At 35.4% G+C, this 27,432-nt stretch overlaps 1 protein-coding gene across 2 annotated transcripts in view; it reads right to left on the bottom strand.

The window, feature by feature from the left end:
• COG5 (component of oligomeric golgi complex 5) overlaps positions 1 to 27,432 on the bottom strand; it is a 317,370-nt gene that overhangs the window by 164,487 nt on the left and 125,451 nt on the right. For both annotated transcript variants that reach the window (XM_049642772.1, XM_049642771.1), the window contains exon 7: positions 3,827 to 3,957. In XM_049642772.1, the coding sequence (XP_049498729.1) occupies positions 3,827 to 3,957 (131 nt within the window). The remainder of the gene's footprint in view (positions 1 to 3,826; positions 3,958 to 27,432) is intronic.

The raw sequence follows: 27,432 nt of genomic DNA, 5'->3' as shown, positions 1-27,432 counted from the left end.
TTTTGGTTTTGGAAAAGAAAATGCACTTTCTTTCTTTTAATAAAGTTAAGTTTTACAATTAACTGAGACTGAAAATGGTAGCCATCAACTACATACTCAAAAAAATGTCACCAACATTTTTGAGAAACCCAATGTCAGAAGTTGATTATTAAATGCAATCGGTGACATGTAATTTTTCAAGTTCCTTATTTGTTGAAAATCTCTGTTTATGTTATAAGCTTATAAACCAGTAAGTGAGCAATATTTCATGAATGCAATAGTACTTCAAATTAAAATGCTGCCATTCTTTTAGTCTATTTACAATAAATATTAATGGTATGTTTAACTATTTCAATGATGTCTGACAAATGGGAGAATAAGATTTGAGAATAAAATAGATATAAGCTGCAGCATCTGTTTTAATGGGAAGTGGAAGGAGTATTCCAGGCATAAAAGGAACATGAAAGCCCTAAAGAAGGCAGGCAGGCAGGCAAGCACATGAAGGACTAAAAGCAAGTGTGTGACCCTCAAGAGCAGAGAACACAGGGGACACTGGCAGCAAGCATTCGTGTTGAAATGCTGATGACAAGGAAAAGAGCACAAGGGAGAGGATAAAAACAGAAAGGAGAGCTGGAAATACGAGGAGATAAGGTTCCTAAGAAACAGTACCCACACCACAGGTGGTGCAAAAGGTGCCTGTACAAAGTAGAAATTAAGGGCATCTGCTCAAGGTAAACTGTAGAATGGGGTGAGGTGGGGAAGACTGATGGCCTGAAACACTAATGTCAGATAATAGGAAAATAAAGTTGGCCAGAGAAACATAAAAATTCTGAAGAATACAGAAGAACTGGTTTAATTAGTCATCACATGGAGACTTCCCAAAGAAATTTTTAGGCTATAAAAATTCCTTTTTCAATGTAAACTGCTTCACAAATTGTCAAAAAATTTAAAATACGATTATTTAACAAAATTAGAATAAACTGCTTGCTCTTAATAAAGCAAGGTGGAAAGCAGGCATTCCAGACTATGTCTCTATCACTTGCTAGCTGTGTAATCTTGAGCTAATTTCCTAACCTTTCCAGGGCTTTGTTTCCTTAACTATCAAAAGTGGATAATTGCATCTTCCTCACACATTTGTTACCGTGACTGAAATAACAAATGTAAAGTGACTAACACAAATCCTGGCAAAGAATATGCATTCAATAAAGGTTAGTTTCTTTCTGAATTCCTGAACTGCCTGCTGACACAGCTGGATGATACCTCTGTCTTGTTGCTTTCTAAAAGGAAAGGAGGGGGGGCTCCAAACAAACTCCTTCCACTGAGACACCCTGCTTCCCAAGAAACATTATCTCAGTAGCATCATTATTGATGAGGGTTTAATCTTCTGAGCTCTGCCAAGCCAGAAAGCTAACACTGTAAAAATAACCCAGAGGACTCAGGTCCGAGAGAGAGACACACACACATGACTGAATTCAAAAATAAATGAGGTTATGAACACCAGTGTCAATTTACACATGAGAAATATTGTATAAATTGCAAAGTGAACCAGAATGTTACTACTGGCAGATCAGTACATTTTCTCCCTTTATGAAAATTATGTACGAAGCCCAATTATATTCAGGTTAGTTACTTTATACTTATGGAATCTAAACAAGACAAACAAGTTGGATGATACCAGCAAACGACAAACTCTGCTAACATAATCCATACAGCCTAACAGGGAGACGATATTCCCATCCATTGAGCAGAATCTGCCCCCCTCCAAACCACACTGAGACATACAAAATTATAGCTCCCTGGTCCCTGTTCTCCTCAGATCCACGCAGATCGTTCCACATCTACTTGTGTAGACACACAGTATTTTTATGTATTTTTTTCTTCCTTATCTTTCTAACTTAATCTTATTGATTAGACATAGGCCATTAGCTAAATAACAAGTTATCTATCTACTTTAATCATCTTTTGACTGTGTACAATCCAAATACATAACACTGCTAACATTTAAGGATATTAATTTCCTAAAATTTTATCACTTCTACTTTAATTTTAATATGATTTAAAAACTGATGGAAAGTCAAATTCAACAACTGCACAATGTACACAAAACAATAACATATCTAAAATCAAGTTTAATTAGGAACAATTATCCTAGAAAAGACTTTCCTGCTTTTAAAATATATGAGCTTATGTTAAAAAAATAAACCTTTAAAAGTAGCCATTCCTTTGTTTAATTTTGTTTGTTTTTTAAGTAGCCATTCCTTTGTAACATGTTAAAATCACCCACCCCTACTGCAAAATATTTTTGTTCAACAAACTTTAGTAATGCTTCTTTTCAACCATTTTTGCTTTCATTCCCACAACTCTGAAATATAATAAAATATTAAGGGTTGCATAAATTAAAGATATAAGCATATACACACACATACATATATAGCAATAGAACTTCACAGGAAAAATTTTAAACAGTAGTTATATATAAAACTTGAAATCTCTGAGGTAGTGACAATATGGACATTAGATGAATACAAAAGGCTTGTGATACTGCACTTTCTGAAAAGTTAATTGCTACCTTTCTCACAACTAAATGAGCCAGGTGACATCAATTTTCTATACAAATAGTCACCTTAAATCAAAGTTGACTTGGAATTCCCTGAATATTTCTTTGAAAAGGTATCTTCTCTAATTTGATGTACACAAGTACCTTATTTTTTAATAGTAGAACTGTGTTATCTTCATAGATCTGAAGTTAGAACAACTGACAGGAGGTAAAACCAAGCTCCAGTATTAGAAGCTGCAATCATGGTGGCTTCTGGGAAAGGAGAGCAGTGACCAGGAGCACAGGGAATTTCCTACTTCTTGCCCTGGGTCTGTATTGCATAGATGTGTTCACACTGTGCTACTTCACTCCTTATGTGTATGTGGCATTTCATTCTGTATGTACAGATCATTTGTTCACTTTTCATTATGCAGATAATAAAAAATTTATTTAAAACGGTAACAGACATTCAGTTACGCTTTTTGAATTATAAATGAAGAATCAGAAGTCAAATAAGTACCTTTCTGACTTAGAGACTACTTAAAGAATCTTTATAAGATTATTTTTGTACAATATAAATGCACAAAACAAATTCCTGGTTTAAAAGATGTGAGTAAAAAATAGACACTAATAATTGTATTTGGATCCAATACAAATGGAGAAAACGTCTGGGTGCAATGCAATACAAATGTAGAACGAATGAGATTTACATCTAATTTGCTGATTCAACTACATCAATACCTTTGGGTTTCAGAACATTAAGCATCAGGAAAATGACACCTTTGGAGAAATCTCAAGTCAAATTACTTTTTTTTTTTTTCTTAACTATAGCACATTGACTATTAATGGTGCAAGGTTCTGGGGTTAGAGTGGTCTATGTTCCAAACAATACCATGTGTTAGCTGTGTGATCTTGGACAAATTATTTAAGCTCTCAGTTTCCTCATTTGTAAAATGGAAATAGTAATACCTACCTTACTGGGTTGCTGAAAGGCTTAATTACGTAACAGTTCCTCAGACAAAATAAGCATATTCAACAGGTATTAACTCTCTATCTACATATATACATTACAGAAACTATATCTCATATATATTACATACCAGAAATCTTAGTCTATTTTTAGAATGAAATAAATAGGTATTAATAAATACATTTTCCCTGTACTTACTTTAGACCCTATTCTCCAATGCAAGCTGTAGACACAGTTCCTCAGGGATGAGGACACAGATTAGTTTTTTAACCTCAAAATCAAATCTTCATCAATTCTATGACATATTTTTCACATTAAAAAAGTGGTATTACTTTCATTACCTGGGTCTCCACACCCTGTTCCAGTAGGCGCTTAGCTTGATTTTCCACTTCAAGTCGAGCTCTTGCAATAAAAAGTAGATCATTTTCTATTACTTCTATTCCAGAAAGATCGATTCCTTGAGAAAGGTAATCTATTAAAAACATACACACACATCTAAGTATTTCAATATTGAATATCAAGGTATTGAAATATCATGTCTCACTTCTTCAAAATATTATAGATTTGCTGAACACTATTCACTTTCAAAATCTATATTTAAAAAAAAATACAGTTACCCAAACATTTTCTATTTTTTAAATAAAGAAACTTTACTCTGAAGCAAAATGTTCTAAGTTAAGAATGAGTTGGTAAAGCAAGAGTAGAAATTATGATTATAGTAAATTCTAAATAATGTCAACACATTACATAAAAATTAGTGTCAAATTTAATTATAAAGAAACATCCTGATAATCTTAGAAATTTCTCAAGCTGTAAGACAGCTTTAAATGTTTTTCTATAGTAACAAAATATTTGAAACAAATATCCACCATTTGAAAAATTAATAAATCATAAAAATAATTTAGCAAACCAGCACTTACAATGCTGCAGGTTTATATGATTATGCAGACCTAATAGCAACTTACATTGAAGTATTTTCCTATCACTGAATAAAAAAATTTACGCAATTAACTCTTTATAGAATCAGACATATTATATTTATAAAATTATATTCTACTTATAGAATTACATATACAGAGCAAGAAGCATGAAAAGATCTCTACCAAGATGTTAATAATAGTTGTCTCTGCATACTTAGAATTTGAGAAAATTATTTATATATTTTTTAAATTTTTTTAACGTTTATTTATTTTTGAGAGACAGCGTGAGCACGAGTGGGGGAGGGGCGCCAAAGAATCTGAAGCAGGCTCCAGGCTCCAAGCTGTCAGCACAGTGCCCGACTTGGGGTTCAAACTCGTAAACTATGAGATCATGACCTGTGCCGAAGTCAGACGCTTAACCAACTGAGCCACCCAGGCGCCCTTTATTTTTTGACTCAATCTTGGACATATCTAAGGTAACTAAAGTGCTAAAATTTAAGGTCAAGATTTCATTAAGGAGCTTAGACACAGTTCTAAAACTCTATTTTCAATTTTTTTAAGTTTATTTTTGAGAGTGTGCACATGTGCGTGCATGGGGGAGGGGAAGGGGGGGGAGAGAATCTCAAGCAGGCTGTGCGCTATCAGTGTGGAGGCAGATGTGGCGCTCAGTCTCAAGAACAGTGAGATCATGACCTGAGCTGACATCAAGAGTCGGACACTTAACTGACTGAGCCACCCAGGCACCCCATAAAACTCTATTTTCTATTTTAACAAAATAAATTATTTCTAAAAAATTGAATTGCTTTAGATAGAGTATTACTTTGTTTTCTAGTTACTCAACAGAATATTAAATGTGTTTTTCACTAAATACTCTTAATTGGAACTGAATTTTAAAGTCTTATTAAAATATATTCCTAGCACCTACAAACTATCATTTTTCACTTAGAGTCATATGTACTACCTAGGACAAATTACATTAAAGCATCCAGTACAATGCTAACTAACCACTTAGCAGCACTCAAATATCTACTGATTGAACACGGTATATACAGTTAGTTCTACACAAGATGACAAAAGGAAATGAAATAAAAGGACAGCTGAATAGTTGTTATTGCTAATCAGACCTCAACCATGAGCATTTTTTTTTAATGTGTATATCTAAAGAAACTTTGGCTTACCACAGTGTATAGGGTCTTAAAAACCTTTAAACATTTATGGGCTTAGGAATCTGACTCCTAATTTACTCACTAGGTGATCACAGTCACACGACATAGCTTCATTGAGCCTCAATTTTTTCATCTGTAAAATGCCAACAATATACAAGTCATGCCCTACATAACTCTTAAGACTATCATCAGAATCAAAATAAGCTAATAAATGCCAAAGTACTTTATATATCAATCTAAGGTGTAAATGTAGGGTGGATTATAATTATAAAATGTTTCTACTCTGATTTTTTATTTTTAAAAATTTTCAGAGAATTTTGAGGAAACTCTATTTGACCCCAGTCATGATAATGATCAACGAGGAAATGCTATGTTTACCCTAAAAATTCTTACTAGACAATACACAATCAAACTACAGACATAGAGGGGCACCTAAGCGGCTCAGTCTATTTAATGTCTAACTCAAGGTCATGAGTTTGGCTCAGGTCATGATCTCGCTCAGGTCATGATCTTACAGTTGATAGGATCAAGCCTCACGTCTGTGTTTTAAGCACAGAGCCTACTTGGGATTCTCTCTCTCCCTCTCTCTCTCTGCCCCTCCCCACTCATGCTCGCTGTCTCATATTCTCTCTCTCTCTCTCAAAAATAAACATTAAAAACATGAAAAAGTCAATTAAAAATCTACAGACATACAAACAATAGAATATAAGTATTATTTTCTTTTCAAGCTGGTTATCAGTGTGCTTTTTTTCTGTTATCTAGGGAAGAAAAATATCATAATTAAGTTTAAAAAAAAAAGGATGGCACAAAAACAGACACATAGACCAATGGAATAGAATAGAAACCCCAGAATAGACCCACAAACGTATGGCCAACTCATCTTTGACAAAGCAGGAAAGAACATCCAATGGAAAAAAGACAGTCTCTTTAACAAATGGTGCTGGGAGAACTGGACAGCAACATGCAGAAGAGTGAAACTAGACCACTTTCTCACACCATTCACAAAAATAAACTCAAAATGGATAAAGAACCTGAATGTGAGACAGGAAACCATCAAAACCCTAGAGGAGAAAGCAAGAAAAGACCTCTCTGACCTCAGCCGTAGCAATCTCTTACTCGACACATCCCCAAAGGCAAGGGAATTAAAAGCAAAAATGAACTACTGGGACCTCATGAAGATAAAAAGCTTCTGCACAGCAAAGGAAACAACCAACAAAACTAAAAGGCAACCAACGGAATGGGAAAAGATATTCGCAAATGACATATCAGACAAAGGGCTAGTATCCAAAATCTATAAAGAGCTCACCAAACTCCACACCCGAAAAACAAATAACCCAGTGAAGAAATGGGCAGAAAACATGAATAGACACTTCTCTAAAGAAGACATCCGGATGGCCAACAGGCACATGAAAAGATGCTCAACGTCGCTCCTTATCAGGGAAATACAAATCAAAACCACACTCAGATATCACCTCACGCCAGTCAGAGTGGCCAAAATGAAGAAATCAGGAGACTATAGATGCTGGAGAGGATGTGGAGAAACGGGAACCCTCTTGCACTGTTGGTGGGAATGCAAACTGGTGCAGCCGCTCTGGAAAGCAGTGTGGAGGTTCCTCAGAAAATTAAAAATAGACCTACCCTATGACCCAGCAATAGCACTGCTAGGAATTTACCCAAGGGATACAGGAGCACTGATGCAGAGGGGCACTTGTACCCCAATGTTTATATAGCAGCACTCTCGACAATAGCCAAATTATGGAAAGAGCCTAAATGTCCATCAACTGATGAATGGATAAAGAAATTGTGGTTTATATACACAACGGAATACTACGTGGCAATGAGAAAAAATGAAATATGGCCTTTTGTAGCAACGTGGATGGAACTGGAGAGTGTGATGCTAAGTGAAGTAAGCCATACAGAGAAAGACAGATACCATATGGTTTCACTCTTATGTGGATCCTGAGAAACGTAACAGAAACCCATGGGGGAGGGGAAGGAAAAAAAAAAAAAAGAGGTTAGAGTGGGAGAGAGCCAAAGCATAAGAGACTATTAAAAACTGAGAACAAACTGAGGGTTGATGGGGGGTGGGAGGGAGGGCAGGGTGGGTGATGGGTATTGAGGAGGGCACCTTTTGGGATGAGCACTGGGTGTTGTATGGAAACCAATTTGACAGTAAATTTCATATATTAAAAAATAAATTAAATAAATAAATAAATAAATAAATAAAAGAAATTGTGGTTTATGTACACAATGGAGTACTACATGGGAATGAGAAAGAACGAAATATGGCCCTTTGTAGCAACATGGATGGAACTGGAGAGTGTGATGCTAAGTGAAATAAGCCATACAGAGAAAGACAGATACCCTATGTTTTCACTCTTATGTGAATCCTGAGAAACTTAACAGAAACCCATGGGGGAGGGGAAGGAAAAAAGAAAAAAAAAAAAAAAGAGGTTAGAGTGGGAGAGAGCCAAAGCATAAGAGACTCTTAAAAACTGAGAACAAACTGAGGGCTGATGGGGGGTGGGAGGGAGGGGAGGGTGGGTGATGGGTATTGAGGAGGGCACCTTTTGGGATGAGCACTGGGTGTTGTATGGAAACCAATTTGACAATAAATTTCATATACTGAAAAAAAAAAATAAATAAGTAAATAAATAAATAAAGGAAAGGACACTATGAGTAAGAGATATAGCTGGATTCTAATTCTATTTCTGCCATATATGGTTTTGAATCTAAGTCTTGCAATCTTTGGTACCAGTTACTTTATTTGAAAAATGAAAAGCTAGACTACATAAACCCTAAGGTTCCTTCCAGTTACATGTCTCTAGAGACAAAACCAAACAGTGCTTTATTCTTGTGAATGCTGATCTGTCACTCTGGAGACAATTCAAATCATTCATTCAAACCATTTATTTGGGTATCAACATTTATTAGTCACAAACACCACAGAAATGAATCAGACCTAAATTCTGACCCAAAGTATCAAACTCTATGACAGGAAGAAAAAGCACAAAGTTATAACCACTGAAAGATAAAGATAAAATGTATTATGCCAGGTGTTGTGGGAACAAAAAGAAAAAGTAAATACACTGTATATCTTTGCAAAGTCTACCATCTAGTAGGGGATAAAGAATATAAATTATTAATTCCAACACCTTTTTAAGGTAAACAACACATTATCTAACCACCTCCCTCTCCCACTGCCCCATCCCCTGCTTATCCACACTACATTTAGAGTTGTTCTAAAAAGTAACCAAAATACATGCTACATTTGTAATACAAAGGATTCTATTGGCTGGGAGGGAGCAAAAGCCCTATTATTTTCCTGACCGATTACTCCACAAAAGAGGTAAGTGTACAAATGGCGGGGGTTGGGGTGATGGGGGGGGGGTGGAGACAACAGGTTAAAAAATGTAGCAACACCCCCCATCCACCTACCCAGGAGAATAGAGAAATTACACTAAATTCTCCCCTCCTGATTAACTGTTGCACACAATCACTATCAGTGTTTCAAATCTTTTTACATCTGCTCTTTGTAAAGCACATCTAGGGACTGGAGCCAAGGACAAAAAGATGAAGATGATTCCAATAAAAATAACTATAATTTTTCAACACATAATATGTAGGGGGCATTAAATTGGACACAAAATGTCTTTTTATTATTTTCATGTATGCATACATTTTTTGTGACATTCTAAACAACCTTGCTAAAATTATTAAATTATTAAGAAATTCAGCTGGCTACTAGGCAGCAAAGAACAATTCAAATCTAGGTGTGACTTGAATCTTTTCACTAGATCAATCCAGGACAATCCCAGAAGCCTCAGAATGAAAACCTTACATTCAAAGGATATATAGTATTCCTCCTACAGTCTTCGAATTTGCTCGTTGAAAGGATAAAGATGTAAAAATCACATCAGAATTAACTGTTCATGGAATTAAATTAAGCCAGATTATAACAATGACAGCATTAAAAAAAAAACTCATATTCTGGTTTAATAAAAAGAGGAAAATTTTAAAAATATATAAAAGGTGCTAAAATGCCAAATTTTGAAATATGCCAGCATTAAACACAGTTTAACAAGTGAACCTTAATAAATGTGGACTACACAGCCAGAATTCTCTTTCTAGCCACTTAATACTGATACCTATTGGAATTCATGCATGAAAATATGTATGAGGAAACTAAAGTGATCATTTGGATTTAACATATTTATCATCCCTTCACATGTGAGGAAACAATTAGACTAATTTTGAACAGAAAAGAAATGATAATGCTCATCCTTTGTTTAATTAAACTGAGATAAATTTAGCCTAATATTAGAGAAAAAGGAATTCAACCAAAACACCTGACACATAGCAAGAGGATGGGTAATATAAACATAAACAATTTTTTGTCAAATGTACACAACTCTTTGATATTTAAGGTACTAAAAAATAAATTCTAGTTTCCCCTACTATCATTGTCCTGGTCTAAAATACTAAAACTTTAGAACAACCTTCATATGCTTTGACCCCAGGCAGTCACTTGATTTCAGTGACTGATTCGTATATTATTTCCTGGGACTGCCCATTTCTTTTTATTTCTTTGGTTTTAAGATTAACCCAATATCTCAGTGGCATAAAAATTATTTGTTACTAAGTTATATGCTTGTCATTTTAACAGGCTTTCAGTGTTCTAATCGGTACTACCCATGGCTGGCAGAATAAATGTTCTCATGTTCCTCTCCCACTCACGGAATCTATGGCTTCCTGTTAGCTAACAATTTCTCTTTCTATTTTGCAACACAAATCCTCCTTATTGATTCCAAAATCCTTACTGCCTCTTCCTCTACCATCATCCTCCTTTGTTTAAAAGAAACAAAAAGAAGGGTAATTACAGTTTGGTACATGATTCGGTTCTGCATTTACTATTCATAACAATGTTAGCACTAAATTATTGATTTGGAAAAAAAGAGATGGGGGAAGAGTTCATGTGTAAAGCTGGGATGGTGCTCAAAATCAGGAGAAATGAAAGAGGCTAAATCTTCATGCTTCTTTGTAGGAAGCCAAAGAAGCTTTTAACAAATTAACCAGTAGAAATATGGACAGATTAGTTAGAGATATGGATGTAAATACCAAAGGAATCAGCAAAAATGTTAGAATGGCTGTCTCTGGGGAAAAGTAAATGGGGCAGCGGATTGCTGCATTTTAATAACAAATCTTGTACAACTATTTGAGTACGTTATGCACGTATAATTTTCATAACAAATAAAACTAAATTAAAGAGTAAATGGGAAATAAAGAAAAATAATTTAAAGAATTAAAATAAGGTGGCTAGCCTAAGAGAATAACAGAATTCTTATCCTTTAAATCAATGATTCTGCTTATGGGATAATCTAATAAGATTCCATACAAATACTGTATGACCAAAATATATAGTTTGTAGGCACATAACCCAGAGAAATTCTTATGTATGTACAAATGGAAGACCTGTACAACGTTCCTAACAGCATTGTTAAAAAGAAAACAAAGATGACAACAACCAAAATGACCATCAACGGGAGAAGAGATAAGTATAACATAGCATTCACTCAAAATACTACTGTAGAGGAGTAAAAATAAATAATGATGGGTATACACATCAATATTGATGTGTACATCAGTACGTATTATTAAGGAAGAAGAAGTTTTAGAAAAATACACACAGCAAGAGGTGATTTATATGAAGACATGCAAGATTATGCAATATATGATTTAGGAACACATACAAACATTAACAACATTTAGAAAAGTTAGGAGAGACAGGGAATACAACATGCTTATAATATTCTAATTCTTAAACTTGGTGGGAAGTATTGGTAGCCTACACAGATTAAAAATGTGGTTTTGCCTTTTATATTTTTCCATCAAATATTAAATAAGTATGAAGCACTGGCACAGATTACGGTATTATAAACAAGGACATCACAACAGTTATAACTGTATTTCATATGTTCAAAAGGAGAAAAGAATGAACATGTTAGTAAAGACATGGATCAGGTAATAAAAAAACTGAAGTTCTAGAGATAAAAAGGACAAAGTCTGGATGGGATTAACAGAAGATGCGACACTGTAAGAAAAACAAAAGATACTGTATGTGAAGAGTTTAATGCTTGGATTAGTAACTGGTAACTGGATAAAGTCTTGTATTTTCCTTTTAAAAATATGCTCATGAAAGATTTTTTGGAAACTGGAAAAACATTTCAAAAGGTGGGTAATTATATAACCTCACAACATAGAGGCCACAAGAGCCAAGTGGATCATTGGAATATACATGATCATGTATGAGAAATTTAAGAATCTTCAAATTCTCAAGTAGCACCAAAATAGCATACATCCTCCCCCTGGATGTTTATCTGAGAAACAGCAAAAAAAAGCAAAAACTGACATACAGGAACTGGGCAGCTGGCTATAGTCACTTACCAATGCAAGTGACTCCCTCCTACACACCAACTTTGCAAAGAGCACAATTCAGATATGTGCCTCCGAGAAATTTCAAGCAACCTTCAGATGTTCCTAAAATACTTAAAATCCTGGTTGGGCTTAAAATTGAAAATTAAAGTCTACTATATTCCTTTAAAATCTTATCCTCCTTTTTAAATTTTTTTTTTTAACGTTTATTTATTTTTGAGACAGAGAGAGACAGAGCATGAACAGGGGAGGGGCAGAGAGAGAGGGAGACACAGAATCTGAAGGCTCCAGGCTCTGAGCGGTCAGCACAGAGCCCGACGTGGGGCTCGAACTCACGGACCGTGAGATCGTGACCTGAGCTGAAGTCGGACGCTTAACCGACTGAGCCAACCAGGCGCCCCTTATCCTCCTTTTTAATATGCCCATGAGTTGTTTCTTTTTTAATATGCCCATGAGTTCTTATTTTTATTTGTAATTAACACTTGTTTACCATGTGTTCTTTATTAACTTAATGTTATAAGCATTCACCCCATCCTATTATAGTCCTTATAAATAGCAATTTTTGATACCTGACCAATATTTCACCAAATAAATGAACCAAAAATTATTTAACCATTTACCTAGGATGGAGTAATTATTTATCATAAATACATATAAAATCTGTAATATCTAGAATTATTCCCTTGGGAAATAAAGAAAGAATTGACTCAAAGTTATACTTTTAAGATTATTGATACAAATTATCAAACTAGTTTACAAAATGACTCTACCACTTTGTACATTTTTTTTTTCAGTAACCTACAAGAGTCACTTAACCATAGATAGCACTGGATATTATCTCTGTTTTCAACATTTTATATGCTGCTAGAAGAAGTATGTTCTTATGGATGGTTTGATAGGATTTTTAAATGATGAAGCTAAATAACTATTTTTTTACTAGCTGTATTTCTTTTTGAGAATCTCTAAATAATTTTACTCCCTTATCTTTTTCTTATATTGCCCTGTATTAATTATATATTAGTATTCACTGTTTATCCATCATATTTGCTATGAGTATCTTCCCGGTTTAATTATTTCATTTTTAGTTATTTATATATTACTTCTTAAGGCTATTTTCAGAATACAATCATACAATTATACAATCTAAAAAGTTCTACTTTTGATTCTTCTACATAGCCCTGATTATTTATAAACTTCAGACTAAAGTGTGTCTTTTACAAAAAGCAAAGCAGTGATATATAAAGGATTATCTGGCAAACTGGTGAGTAATAATCTGAAGAGGAAAGCTGTCATTTTAAAATCCGTTGTATAAAAACTGTATCTTTAAATCAAATTAAGTCATATTTTATTTTTAAATCAAGGTAAGGGTTTATCACAAAGGCTCACTTTAATTCATTATGGAACATCAATCTTCTTTGCTACCATATTTTATGTTACATAAAGAACACCATTACTAGAGAATACTGAGCTAAACAAACAAATTTAAATTAAAACCATGCAAACAACAGCCATAAAACACCACCAAACAACATGGATGCAGCAGGGTTACAGTACTGATAGAATTAATTTACCCAATCAACAATTAGATCTGGACTTCTAATTACTGAAGGTACTCAAATCAATAATGACAATAATAATATTATCACAGGATCTTTATTTGCTATTTGCAACCAATCTGAGATAGTCCAGACACACAGACTCTCTCGCCCCTATCTCTGTTCATTTTGTTTGGTTGACTGGGTTTTTTTTTTTTTTTTTCCTTTTTTCTTTTTTGGTGGTTGTTTTTTTCTAAGTAAGTTCTATGTAGAACACGGGGCTTGAACTAACAACCCTGAGATCAAGAGTTACATGCTCTAGGGGGCGCCTGGGTTGGCTCAGTCGGTTAAGTGTCAGGCTTTGGCTCAGGCCAAGATCTCACGGTTTGTGGGTTCCAGCCCTGTGTCAGGCTCTGTGCTGACAGCTCGGAGCCTGGAGCCTGCTTGGGACTCTGTGTCTCACTTTCTTTCTGCCCCTCTCTCACTCGAGCGCGTGTGCACACACTCTTTATCTCTCTCTCTCACTCAAAAATAAATAAAACATTAAAAAAAAAAAAAAGAGTCACATGCTCTATAGACTGAGCCAGCCAGGTGCCTCCTCTCTGTTCATTTAAAAAAAATTTTTTTTTCATTAAAGAAACATTACAAAACACAAAAAGCTAGAGAGAAAGTAGAAATCAAAAATTCCAACGAAACTCCAGCAAAGACAACTACATACAAATTTTGATTTTCATGTTCTTACTCTACACATAAAAAGTGTTTTATTTTTCTATACAACAGATTTTAATCATATTTAAGCAGCTATGTTGAATCTGAGGGCAAAACATGCCTTTAGGAAAAATATTTTAAAGAAAAATATTTTTGTATAATTGCAGAGTAATTTTGGTAATGTATAATATAAATGAAAACATAATAAAATTATAAAGCAAAATTAGAACAAAGTAATGTGTATTTGTACAAAAGTAGAAATGATGACATAAGGAATAAAGGGGCTCCTGGGTGGCTCAGTCTGTTAAGCATCCAGCTCTTGATTTCAGCTCAGGTCATGATCTCACAGTTCATGAGTTCATGTCCCAAATTAGGCTCTGCACTGACAGAGCAGAATCTGCTTGGGATTCTCTTGCTCCCTCTCACTCTGCCCCTCCCCCACTCGTTCTCTCCCTCTCTCTCTCTCAAAATAAATAAATAAACAAACAAACAAATAAATAAATAAAAACTTTAAAAAAAGAATACAGAAATAACATGGGTAAAATGTAAAAAATTTTAGTGTATGACAACCGTAACATAATAGGAAAAACTAATAAAATCTTCTCAATATTATAAACTCATCATAGAAAAAATTTTTTAAACGAAATATAATACTTATTTCAACGATGGGAGAAATTAGCCAAATGAATCATTAAATAAATTTCACAACTATTAATATATACAATTTCCAATTTTCCTAATAAAAAACAATAAAATCAAAAGAAAAAGAGAATGGAGAAAAATTTGAAAGCAAACACATAAAAGTTACCATTAAAAATATAAAGAATTTAGGGGCGCCTGGGTGGCTCAGTCGGTTTAGCGTCCGAATTCAGCTCAGGTCACATCTCACGGTCCGTGAGTTCGAGCCCCGCGTCGGGCTCTGGGCTGATGGCTCCGACCCTGGAGCCTGCTTCCGATTCTGTGTCTCCCTCTCTCTCTCTGCCCCTCCCCCGTTCATGCTCTGTCTCTCTCTGTCTCAAAAATAAATAAATGTTAAAAAAAAAGAAAAAGAAAAATATAAAGAATTTATAGTTCTCAATTGGTAAATAATCAAAGGATATTAAAAGACAAGTTTATATGAGAATATTAATAATTAAGCCATTGTTTGAAAATTAGACCCTGTTATATTTTAAATTTATCTTTATGTAAAATGAAATAATCCATGATCATGGGAACACTTATAAAGTCAAAAATCTTTTAATTAAAGTCAATATTCTACTAGTATTAGAGATAGCAGGCACATCCTTTCAATTTTTCTTTTTAATCTTTATTTTTGAGAGAGAGACAGAGTGTGAGCAGGGGAGGAGCAGAGAGAGAGGGAGACACAGAATCCAAAGCAGACTCCAGGCCCCGAGCCATCAGCACAGAGCCTGACGCAGGGCTCAAAATCAAGAACCATGAAATTAAGACCTGAGCCAAAGTCGGACACTCAACTGACTGAGTCACCCAGGCGCCCCAGCAGGCACATCCTTTCAAAGGAAGAGTATGATAGGAAACAATCAACTAGGAATGAGAACACCTGAACTTTATTCAATTCTATGACCTGAGAAAAATCACTTAACCTCTCTAAGACTCCTAGAGTAAAGATGAAAAATCCTGTGTTACAAATCTTGCAGGCTTGTATGGATCAAATGAGATAATATGCATGAACAATATTTTGTAAAAAATCAAGAACTACATGCAACTAAGTTACTATTTTTATAAATGGGGTATTAACTGCTAACCTTTTTTTTTCCATGGAAGGAGAGAGAAGGGCCTTAAAAAACAAATACTCTTAAGTTCAGTATTACAAATAATAAAAATAATGTTAGAATTTGTACTTTTCTAACCAAGCCTTAATTGATCTTATTGGTAATATTATGCACAGACTATCATCAGGTTTAAGTGAGCTCTTTGGGCTGAATCTTTGTATTTCCAGTCCAAAGCAGTTCTCAGGGTATGTTGATCTTTCTTGCTCCTCAAAGCTTCATGAAAATTTAGCATCAAACTTTTCCTTTTTCCTCCCCCACCCCCAGCTCTCATTGTAAGATTGGGAAAAACCTCATTTTAAAAAAAGGATTAGTTTTTCTTTCCTAAGGGTTACTCATCTGTTTCAGCTAGCACAAAAACTTGCCTAGTGCCAAAAAAAAAAAACCCAACAGTGTATTTTCTATCTTTCCTCTGGGCACAGTTGTTGTTTCCCCCCCTCCTCCCCCCAAATTTCTAAAACATGGATTTATACAAAACCTCCTTTGTTGCCCTCCAGGAAGATAGGTCAGGTGTTTTAGTTAGTGACTACCTTCCATTAGGTACCTAAGCAGAAGTGTCACTATCCCTCCCTTAACAAATGAAGAAGCACTAGATAAAATAAGCAAGGATATTAAAAACAAACCAACAACAACAAAACCACCACCTCCAAAGACCAAGGGGATCTAATTGACATCTACAGAGCACTCTTCACAACAAAAAGAGAACACATATTCTATTCAACTACACGTGGAATGTTAACTAAGAGCATGTCCTGGGTCATAAAACAAACTGAAAGCACACAAAGTATGCTCTTTGATCATAATGGTATCAAACTAAGAATAACAGAAAAACAACTGTAAATTTTCCAAACATTTGTAAATTAACACATTTCTAAAGGTTGTTTTTTTCTTTCTTTTTTTTTTTTTTAAGTTATCTCCACACCCTACATGGGGCTTGAATTCACAACCCCAAGAACAAGAGTCACATGGTCTACCGACTAAGCCAGCCAAGTGCCCCTAAAGAACACATTTCTAAATGATAACTAGCTCAAAGGATCTCAAAGGAGGTTTTTTTCACAATATATTGAAATGAATGATAATGAAAATACAACAGCAAAATCTTTGGGATTCAACTAAGGCAGCAGTTAATAACACTAAATGTGTGGGTTTTTAAATTTTTTTTTTATTTTTTATTTTTTTTAAATATGAAATTTATTGTCAAATTGGTTTCCATACAACACCCAGTGCTCATCCCAACAGGTGCCCTCCTCAATGCCCATCACTCACCCTCCCCTCCCTCGCACGCCCCATCAACCCTCAGTTTGTTCTGTTTTCAAGAGTCTCTTGTGGTTTGGCTCCCTCCCTAACTTTTTTCTTTTCCCTTTCCCCTCCCCCATGGTCTTCTGTGAAGTTTCTCAGGATCCACATAAGAGTGAAAACATACGGTATCTGTCTTTCTCTATATGACTTATTTCACTTAGCATCACACTCTCCAGTTCCATCCAAGTTGCTACAAAAGGCCATATTTCATTCTTTCTCATTGCCAAGTAGTATTCCACTGTGTATATAAACCACAATTCCTTTATCCATTCATCAGTTGGTGGACATTTAGGCTCTTTCCATAATTTGGCTATTGTTGAGAGTGCTGCTATAAACATTGGGGTACAAGTGCCCCTATGCATCAGCACTCCTGTATCCCTTGGGTAAATTCTTAGCAGTGTTACTGCTGGGTCATAGGGTAGATCTATTTTTAATTTTTTGGAACCTCCACACTGTTTTCCAGAGTGGCTGCACCAGTTTGCATTCCCACCAACAGTGCAAGAGGGTTCCCGTTTCTCCACATCCTCACCAGCACCTATAGTCTCATGGAGGGAGAGAGAAGGGCCTTAAAAAACAAATACTCTTAAGTTCAATATGCTGTATGCTGTATGATGATTTGTTTATTTCAGCCACTCTGACCAGCGTGAGGTGGTATCAGTTTGGTTTTGATTTGTATTTCCCTGATGAGGAGTGACATTGAGCATCTTTTCATGTGCCTGTTGGCCATCCGGATGTCTTCTTTAGAGAAGTGTCTATTCATGTTTTCTGCCCATTTCTTCACTGTTTTCACTTCATTTGTTTTTCAGGTGTGGAGTTTGAGGAGTTCTTTATACATTTTGGATACTGGCCCTTTGTCTGATATGTCATTTGCAAATATCTTTTCCCATTCCTTCAGTTGCCTTTTAGTTTTGTTGATTGTTTCCTTTGCTGTGCAGAAGCTTATTTTCTTCATGAGGTCCCAATAGTCCATTTTTGCTTCTAATTCCCTTGCCTTTGGGGATGTGTCAAGTAAGAAATTGCCGCAGCTGAGGTCAAAGGGGTTTTTTCCTGCTTTCTCTTCTAGGGTTTTGACGCAACCAATCCCTCAGAAATACAAGCAATTAACAGGGAATACTATAAAAAATTATATGCCAACAAACTGGACAACCTGGAAGAAATGGACAAATTCCTAAGCACCCACACACTTCCAAAACTCTAACAGGAAGAAACAGAAAACTTGAACAGAACCATAACCAGCGAAGAAATTGAATCAGTTATCAAAAATCTCCCAACAAATAAGAGTCCAGGACCAGACGGCTTCCCTGAGGAATTCTACCAGACACTTAAAGCATAATACCTATGCTTCTCAAGCTGTTCCAAAAATTAGAAAGGGAAGGAAAACTTCCAGACTCATTCTATGAAGCCAGCATTACTTTGATTCCCAAACCAGACATAGACCCAGCAAAAAAAGAGAACTACAGGCCACTATCCCTGATATATATGGATGCAGAAATTCTCAACAAGATACTAGCAAATCAAATTCAACAGCATATAAAAAGAATTATTCACCATGATCAAGTGGGATTCATTCCTGGGCTCCAGGGCTGGTTCAACATTCACAAATATATGTGATACATCGCATTAATAAAAGAAAAGAACCATATGATCCTGTCGATCGGTGCAGAAAAGGCATTTGACAAAATTCAGCATCCTTTCTTAATAAAAACCCTTGAGAAAGTCGGGATGAAGGAACATACTTAAACATCATAAAAGCCATTTATGAAAAGCCTACAGCTAATATCATCCTCAATGGGGAAAAACTGAGAGCTTTCTCCTTGAGATCAGGAACACAACAGGGATGTCCACTCTCACCAGTGTTGTTTAACATAGTGTTGGAAGTTCTAGCATCAGCAATCAGACAACAAAAGGAAATCAAAGGCATCAAAATTGGCAAAGATGAAGTCAAGGTTTCACTTTTTGCAGATGACATGATATTAGCCATGGAAAACCCGATAGACTCCACCAAAAGTCTGCTAGAAGTGATACATGAATTCAGCAAAGTTGCAGGATACAAAATCAATGTACAGAAATCAGTTGCATTCTTATACACTAATAATGAAGCAACAGAAAGACAAATAAAGAAACTGATCCCATTCACAATTGCACCAAGAAGCATAAAATACCTAGGAATAAATCTAACCAAAGATGTAAAAGATCTGTATGCTGAAAACGATAGAAAGCTTATGAAGGAAATTGAAGAAGATACAAAGAAATGGAAAAACATTCCGTGTTCATGGATTGGAAGAACAGTGTTAAAATATCAATACTACCCAAAGCAATCGACACATTCAATGCAATCCCAATCAAAATTGCGCCAGCATTCTTCTCGAAGCCAGAACAAGAAATCCTAAAATTTATATGGAACCACAAAAGACCCCGAATAGCCAAAGTAATATTGAAGAAGAAGACCAAAGCGGGAGGCATCACAATACCAGACTTTAGCCTCTACTACAAAGCTGTAATCATTAAGACAGCATGGTATTGGCACAAAAACAGACACATAGAGCAATGGAATAGAATAGAGACTCCAGAACTGGACCCACAAAAGTATGGTAAACTGATCTTTGACAAAGCAGGAAAGAATAACCAATGGAAAAAAGACAGTCTCTTTAACAAATGGTGCTGGGAGAACTGGACAGCAACATGCAGAAGAATGAAACTAGACCACTTTCTTACACCATTCACAAAAATAAATTCAAAATGTTTTTTTTTAATGTGTAATTAGAAAAAAAGAAAGGTCTCAAATCAGTAATGCAAGCTATTGCCACAAGAAACCAGGAAAAAAAGCAAAATAAACAAAAAAGGAGAACAGAATAAACAAGAGAAAATCAATGAAATTGAAAACAAAAATAACAGAATTCAATCAAGCCAGAAGTTAATTCTTTTCAAGTGTCAATAAAATTAACAAAGCCCTAGTAAGACCAACAAAGAAAAAAGGAGAACAAATTACCAGTAATGGGAGTGAAAAAGAACCCACTACAGACCTCACAGCATTGAAAGGGTACTGGAATACTATGAGTAACACTACAACTTAGAACAAACTATCAGAACTCTTAGAAGATGATGTGAACAGATCTCTGCTTAAAAAACTGAATTTGGGCACGCCTGGGTGGCTCAGTCGGTTAAGTGTCTGACTCTTGATTTTGGCTCAGGTCATGATCTCATGTTTTGTGGGATCGAGCCCCACACTGGGCTCTGCACTAACAATGCAAACTTGATTGGGATTCTCTCTCTCTCCTGCTCTCTGCCCCTTCCCCGTGCTTGCATTTTCTCTCTAGAAATAAATGAATAAACTTTAAAAAAAACTGAATTTGTATTCAGCACATTTTAAATTAGACATCTATAAGCCCAAGTGTTTCACTGTCATTGAAAAAAGAAATAATCCAATTCTACACAAGAATACTTTCTAAAAGAAGACAAAAAAAAAAAAAAAAAAAAAAAAAAAAAGAACAGTAAGTACTTCTCCCTTAAGAGCACAGACACAAAAATTCTCAAAATATTAGCAAATCTGATTACCCTGATACAAAAGTCAATGACATTTTAAAAATAGTAAAACTGCAGAATAATCTATCTCAAAAGTACAGATGCAAAATCTTTAAAATATTAGCAAACAGAATATATGAATACATAAACAGAAGAACACATCATTATCAAGCACAGTTTCTTCTTAGAATACAAGGAAAATAAATTTTGATAATTTAAAGTTGCCTACTAGAAAACCTAAAGCAACAAATAAAGTAACACACAGACTTTATAGCAAATAAGCCAACAAAATAAAATGTCTCCTAAAAAAATACTCCAAAACAAAGCAGAAAAAAAGGGAAGCAATGCAATGAACAGATGATACATAAACAAAACTGATACAAAACAGATGATACAAAACTGAAAACAATTAGCAAGATGGTAGCATTAAACCGAATCACACCAATAATGAAATGAAATCTAAATTTTGTAAACATTCCAATTATAATGCAGAAATGATAAAACATTAAAAAAAATATCAAACTATATACAGCCTAAAAAAACCCCACTGAAAACATGAAGACACAGTAAGTTCAAAGTAATGACAGAAACAGATATGTAAAGCTAATACTAATCAAAAACTCCTGGATTGATTACAATAATTTTTAAAGGAGATTTCAAAGCAAAAAAAAAAAAAAAAGGTATCGTTTTATTCTCATTTCATGGTAGTAAAAAGGCTACATCATCAAAATCATCATATTCCTAAACATTTATGCCCCTAATAAAAGAGATTCAAAATACACAGTGAAGAAACTGATAGAATTGCAAGGAGAAATGATCCATTTGGAAAATACAGTGAGAGATTATACCATTTCTCATTCAAGAGTTGATAGAACAAGAATGATGGATAAATCAAAGCCCTGAAAGACCTGAACAAGATTATCAGCCAACTTGACCCAACTGATATTTAGAGAACATTCCACACAACATCAGAAAACACATTCCTTTCAAGTGTACAAGGATTATTTACCAAATAAGACAACATTCTGGGCCTAAATCAAGTTTCAATAAATTTTAAAAGGACTCAGTTCATACTGCGTATGTGTCTTGAACAGAATGAAATAGTTAGAAGTCAATAACATAATGATGCCTAAAAATTCTAAATACTCAAACTCTAAATTCTAAATATTCAAAACAAAGTAACTTCTTTAAAAAAAATCATCAAAGAGGAAATTAAAAAGAGAAAACATTTTATACTAAATAAAAATGAAAACACCAGCACAGCATTGCAGGATACAGCCAAAGCAATACTTAGATGGAAATTTATGACGCTAATGACCTATATCAGAAAAAAAGAAAGTTTTCAAATAGATAAACTTTGCTTCCACCTTAAAAAACTAGGAAAGAACCAACAAAACCCAAAACAAGCAGAATAAGTGAAATAATGAACAAAGCAGAAATCTAAAACTGTAGAGAATATCTAGGAAACCAAAAGCAGATTCTTTTAGAAGATATTAAATACGATTGAAAACCTTAAGCTGTATTGAGTAAGAAAAACAGAAAAGAACACACACAAATTACCAATATCAGGACTGCAAGATGATATCACTAAAGAAACCAAAGATATTAAAAGGTTTAAAAGGAATCTGATGAATAACTTTACACCACAAACAATATAGATGACTTTTAAATATTCATGCTGTCTGAAAGAAGCCAGACCAAAAAAAAAAAAAAAAAAAAAGAGCACATATTGTAGGATTCTATATATAAAATTTTAGAAAGTGCAAACTAGAATGGAGGTCAGTAGTTCCCTGGGGATGAGAGGGCATTTCAGGGAGAGTAGGAGGGAGTCCTGACATGGGAACTTTTGGAGATGAAGAATATGTTATCTTGATTGTGTTGATGGTTTCTCAGCATATAAACATGTCAAAATTTATCAAAATGTACATTTTTTAATTTCTATTTATTTATTTTAAAAGAGAGAGAGGGAAAGCATGAGCCAAGGAGAGGGGTGGAGGGAGACAGAGAGAGAGAGAGAAAGAATCTCAAGCAGGCTCTATGCTCAGCGCAGAGCCCAATGCGGGGCTCAATCCCACAATGCTGGGATCATGACCTGAACCGAAATCTAGTGTCAGAAGCTCACTCTGGAAAACAGTACGGAGGTTCCTCAAAAAATTAAAAATAGAACTACTCTATGACCCAGCAATTGTACTACTAAGTAGTCATCCAAAGGATACTGTTTCGAAGGGGCACATGCACCCCAATGTTTATAGCAGTGCTATTGACAACAGCCAAAGTATGGAAAGAGCCCAAATGTCCAATAACAGATAAATTAATAAAGACGATGTGGTACACACACACACACACACACAATAAAGTATTACTCACCAATAAAAAAAAACTGAAATCTTGCCATATGCAACAACGTGGATGGAACTAGAGTTTATTATGCTAGGCAAAATTAGTCCGAGAAAAACAAATATCATATGACTTCACTCACATGTAGAATTTAAGATACAAAACAAATGAACATAAGTGAAGGGAAGCAAAAATAATATAAAAAGAGGGAGGAAGATAAAACTTAAGAGACTCTTAAATACAGAGAACAGAGGGTTGCTGGAGGAGTTTTTTTTGGGGGGGTGGGGAGGGCCAAATGGGCAAGGGGCATTAAGGAAGACACTTGCTGGGATGAGCATGGGTGTTATGCATAGGGGATGAATCCCTGGATTCTACTCCCGAAATCATTATTGTACTATATGCTAACTAACCTCGATGTAAATTTTAAAAAGTAAATTAAAAAAAAAAAGAGTCGGGTGCTCAACTGAGCCGCTGAGACACCCCATCAAATTGCACAATTTAAACATGTGCATGTTACTGTATAGCAGTTACACGTCAATAAAGCTGTGGGGTTTTTTTCATGAAGAAAGAGGACAATAGAAATGCATCAAACAGAACTACAGAGCCTATTCAACAACATAATCATTGTCCCTCTTCCTATTACTTACGAAATATGTTAAGAAGGATCTGTACAACTTTGATTTTCTCTTTCAGCCACTTAAATGCCTCCTATGTGCTAGTACTATCCATTTATAGACAACAGACAACAATCCCACATTCAAAAACAATTACATTGACAAACTAGAAAACACAACTATAATCTAGGCAGTCCCTGAACCAAAAGGTTTAACAATAAGCTTATACATTAAAAGATTTTATTCTCAGATACCTAAAAACAATTAAATAATTCCTAGTTATAGATACTAGAGAGACTGTTTCTCTCAGATCCTAGCACTCAAAAAGATTAAATGTGTAGTAAATACTAACTGCACTATTTTAACAGGCGTTTTGATACACAAATTTAGGAAATGCCAAGTTGAACACAAAATAAAATAGGTTTCTTTACTATAGTACTCCTCAAAACCACAAATAGGCAGTAGAAAAATCCGAAAGAGGCATAGAATACGTAATACTTCCCAAATCTCTTTATCCCGTTTTTGTTCCCTCAAATTGCATAATATATAGTAAGAACCAGCACTCATGGAACACACTTAAGAAAATACAGTAATTACACCATACTGTTTAGATGCAGTACTTAAAAGAAACAAAATCCATGTAAATCCACTGATAGAGGTCCTTTGTTTACCCCTCTAAATATCCGGTCAATAAAGAATCTTACTTTTATAGTATAAAGCACTAAGATGTAGTAATATACAAGATGAGGAAGCTCCAGAGCCATGTATCTTGCTCTTGTATGAACAGTATCTAGAGTAGGTAAACATCTGTGATCACAGAATCAATCTCTCTCTCCTCTCCAATCTATGAGATATAGTAACTTTTTGCCATTATTAATTTTTATTCTCTATCTGAATTCTACTAACACAAGAAATACATGGCTATAGGAAAATCATACACCCACAGGATAAAGAGTCCTTACTGTGAAAAAACAACATGGAGGTTATTAATGGTAATTACTAAGGTTTACAAAATTAAAGTTAACTCTAATAATATTTATTCTGTAATCCATACAGATGCAACACACTGAAGAAAAAAGATTACAATCATAATACAACTAGTTATCAGAATAACAACAATTAACATCCATCTCCCTCTCTCTCTTCCCCTCCCCCTCTTACGCTCTCTTTCTCTCTCAAAAATAAAAACATTAAAAAACCAGCAAGCAAACAAACATCCATATAGCACTTACTATGTGTTATGGGTTGAAATGTGTCCCCCCCCCCCGCCTCCAAATTCATATGTTGAAGCCTTAACTCCCAGCACCTCAGAATGTGGCCTTACGGAGAAATAGAGTAGTTTCATATGTAATTATTTAAAATGGGGCCCCTAATCCAATATGACTGGTGTCCTTATAAAAAGGGGAAATTTGGACACAGTCACCCACCCACACAGAGAGAACGCCATGTGAGGATAGAGAGATTGGGGAGATGCTTCTACAAGCCAAGGAACCACAAAGATTACCAGCAAAACACCATAAGTAAAGGAGACGTAAAGAACAGATTCTTCCCTCACAGCCCAAGAAGAAACCAACCTCACTGGCATCTTGGACTTCCAGGCCCCATTACTGTGATAATAAATTTCTATTGTTTAAACCACCCCGTTTGTAGTGCTTTGTTACAGCAAATCAATACACTATGTGTCCAGTGTTACTAAAAACCTGTACATTAATCATTTTTAATGGATATTAATGTTTATTTATTTTTGACAGAGAGAGAGACAGACAAAGCATGAGACGGGGAGGGACAGAGAGAAAGAGAGGGAGACACAGAATCAGAAGCAGGCTCCAGGCTCTGAGCTGTCAGCACAGAGCCCGACACAGGGCTCGAACTCACGAGCTGTGAGATCATGACCTGAGGCGAAGTCAAGACGCTTAACTGACTGAGCCACCCAGGTGCCCCAGAAACCTGTGCATTAATCATTTAATACAACAAATCTTTAGTCATCCATTCTACTTTACAGACAACAAAACTGATACACAGAGCAGTTAATTATCTTATCCAATTTCACAATTAAGTTGTAAAGACAGGATTTGGGAAATGACACAAACAAGGTTAACAGAACAGTCCTATAAGTGTGGCTGAATATTTCAACTGTCTGGAGGTTCAACATCAAAGTTTGATTCTCTGGCCTTCTAAAGCTTTGTTCTTCTCATGCACTCTCTAAAATCTCATTATTCTTTTCTGCTTGAACTAGCTAAAGTAGATTTAGTTGGCCTCAACTAGGAACCCTGACTGACAGATAAGGAAAGCTCCAGTTAGGAACTGGAGAGCTGGGGAAAGCTGAAGGACTTAGAGAATCTGACAGTGGTCAGAACCCAGAAAAATATCCCAACCATCTCTAACTATTACTTGGTAAATGGGTGTTGAGTTTTGTACTGAGGTAGTGAAGGGCCTACCTGACAAACCTGGTCATAAAAGGTAATTCCTCTCATCTCAAAGTAACTTCATCCATTCTGACCATCAACACCTTAAAACCTCTCTTCAAAAGCAAGACTATATGTACATAGATCACACTGGAGTCCAACTGCAGGGCTGAGGGTAGAGAGCTCAGAGAATAGTGGAGGGGTCCAAGTTAACAGGGAATTCGAGATCGGAGACTATAAATCAAAGTTGACAATGGCCCAAGCTTGATAATTCCTGCCCCTTCTTAGTTTTCATTGCTCCTAATTCACTGCATGTTAACTCTGTGTGAAAACACAGCACGCACAAATTATTTCACAACTTGATAGTTAAATATACTTTGAAACAACACATATATGGATTGATGTGTGTCCCATAAAACAATATAGTAAAGCCTTAACCCCTAGTGCCTGTAAATGTTACCTTATTTGGAAAAAGGTTCTTTGCAGACGTAACCAAGTTAAAAACAAGTTGTATTAAGTTAAGGTGGGCCTTACTCCAATGACTGGGGTCCTTATGAAATGAAGGAAACTGGGACACACAGAAAGGAGAATGTCATATAGAGACACAGAGACCCACAGGGAAGAGGCCATATAAAGAAAGAGGCAAAGATGCATCCATAAACCAAGGAACACCAAAGATTTCCAGCAACCACCAAAAGCTGGAAGAGGCAAGGAAAGATTCTTTCCCCTGGAGCCTTCACAGACAGCACTGGCCTGCCAATACCTTGATTTCAGACTTCTGGCCTCAGAACTGTGAGAGAATAAATCTCCGTTGTTTTAAACCACTCAGTTTGTGGTAATTTGTTACAGTAGCCCTAGGAAACTGATACGTCCTCTCTCTGATACAGTCATTTTTCCCTATCTTCAATCAACCCCTGATTTAGGCCTGAAGCTATAGACCAAATGAGTTAATTGGGAATTAAAGTCAATCAAGGTTGCACATGCACAGCAGCTGCAGGATGAGCCATTTAGTCCATACAACATGTGCTGGCCCATTACCAGCAAGTTCTGTATTCTCTTTGCTTAAGAGCTCTTGAGCTACTGAATACAATCTTCACCAGGAAGGAATTATACTTGTAAAGAGGAGTCAGGAAAGCGGAACCAAAAACTATTTGAGCTTAAAGCAGAGGAATCAGATATTTTGCTAATAAAATTAAAATCATGATGTTGATTCCACATTAGC

Source organism: Panthera uncia, chromosome A2 (assembly GCF_023721935.1).
Source record: "Panthera uncia isolate 11264 chromosome A2, Puncia_PCG_1.0, whole genome shotgun sequence".
Lineage (NCBI taxonomy): Eukaryota > Metazoa > Chordata > Mammalia > Carnivora > Felidae > Panthera > Panthera uncia.
This window is presented reverse-complemented; position numbering and strand designations above follow the sequence as displayed.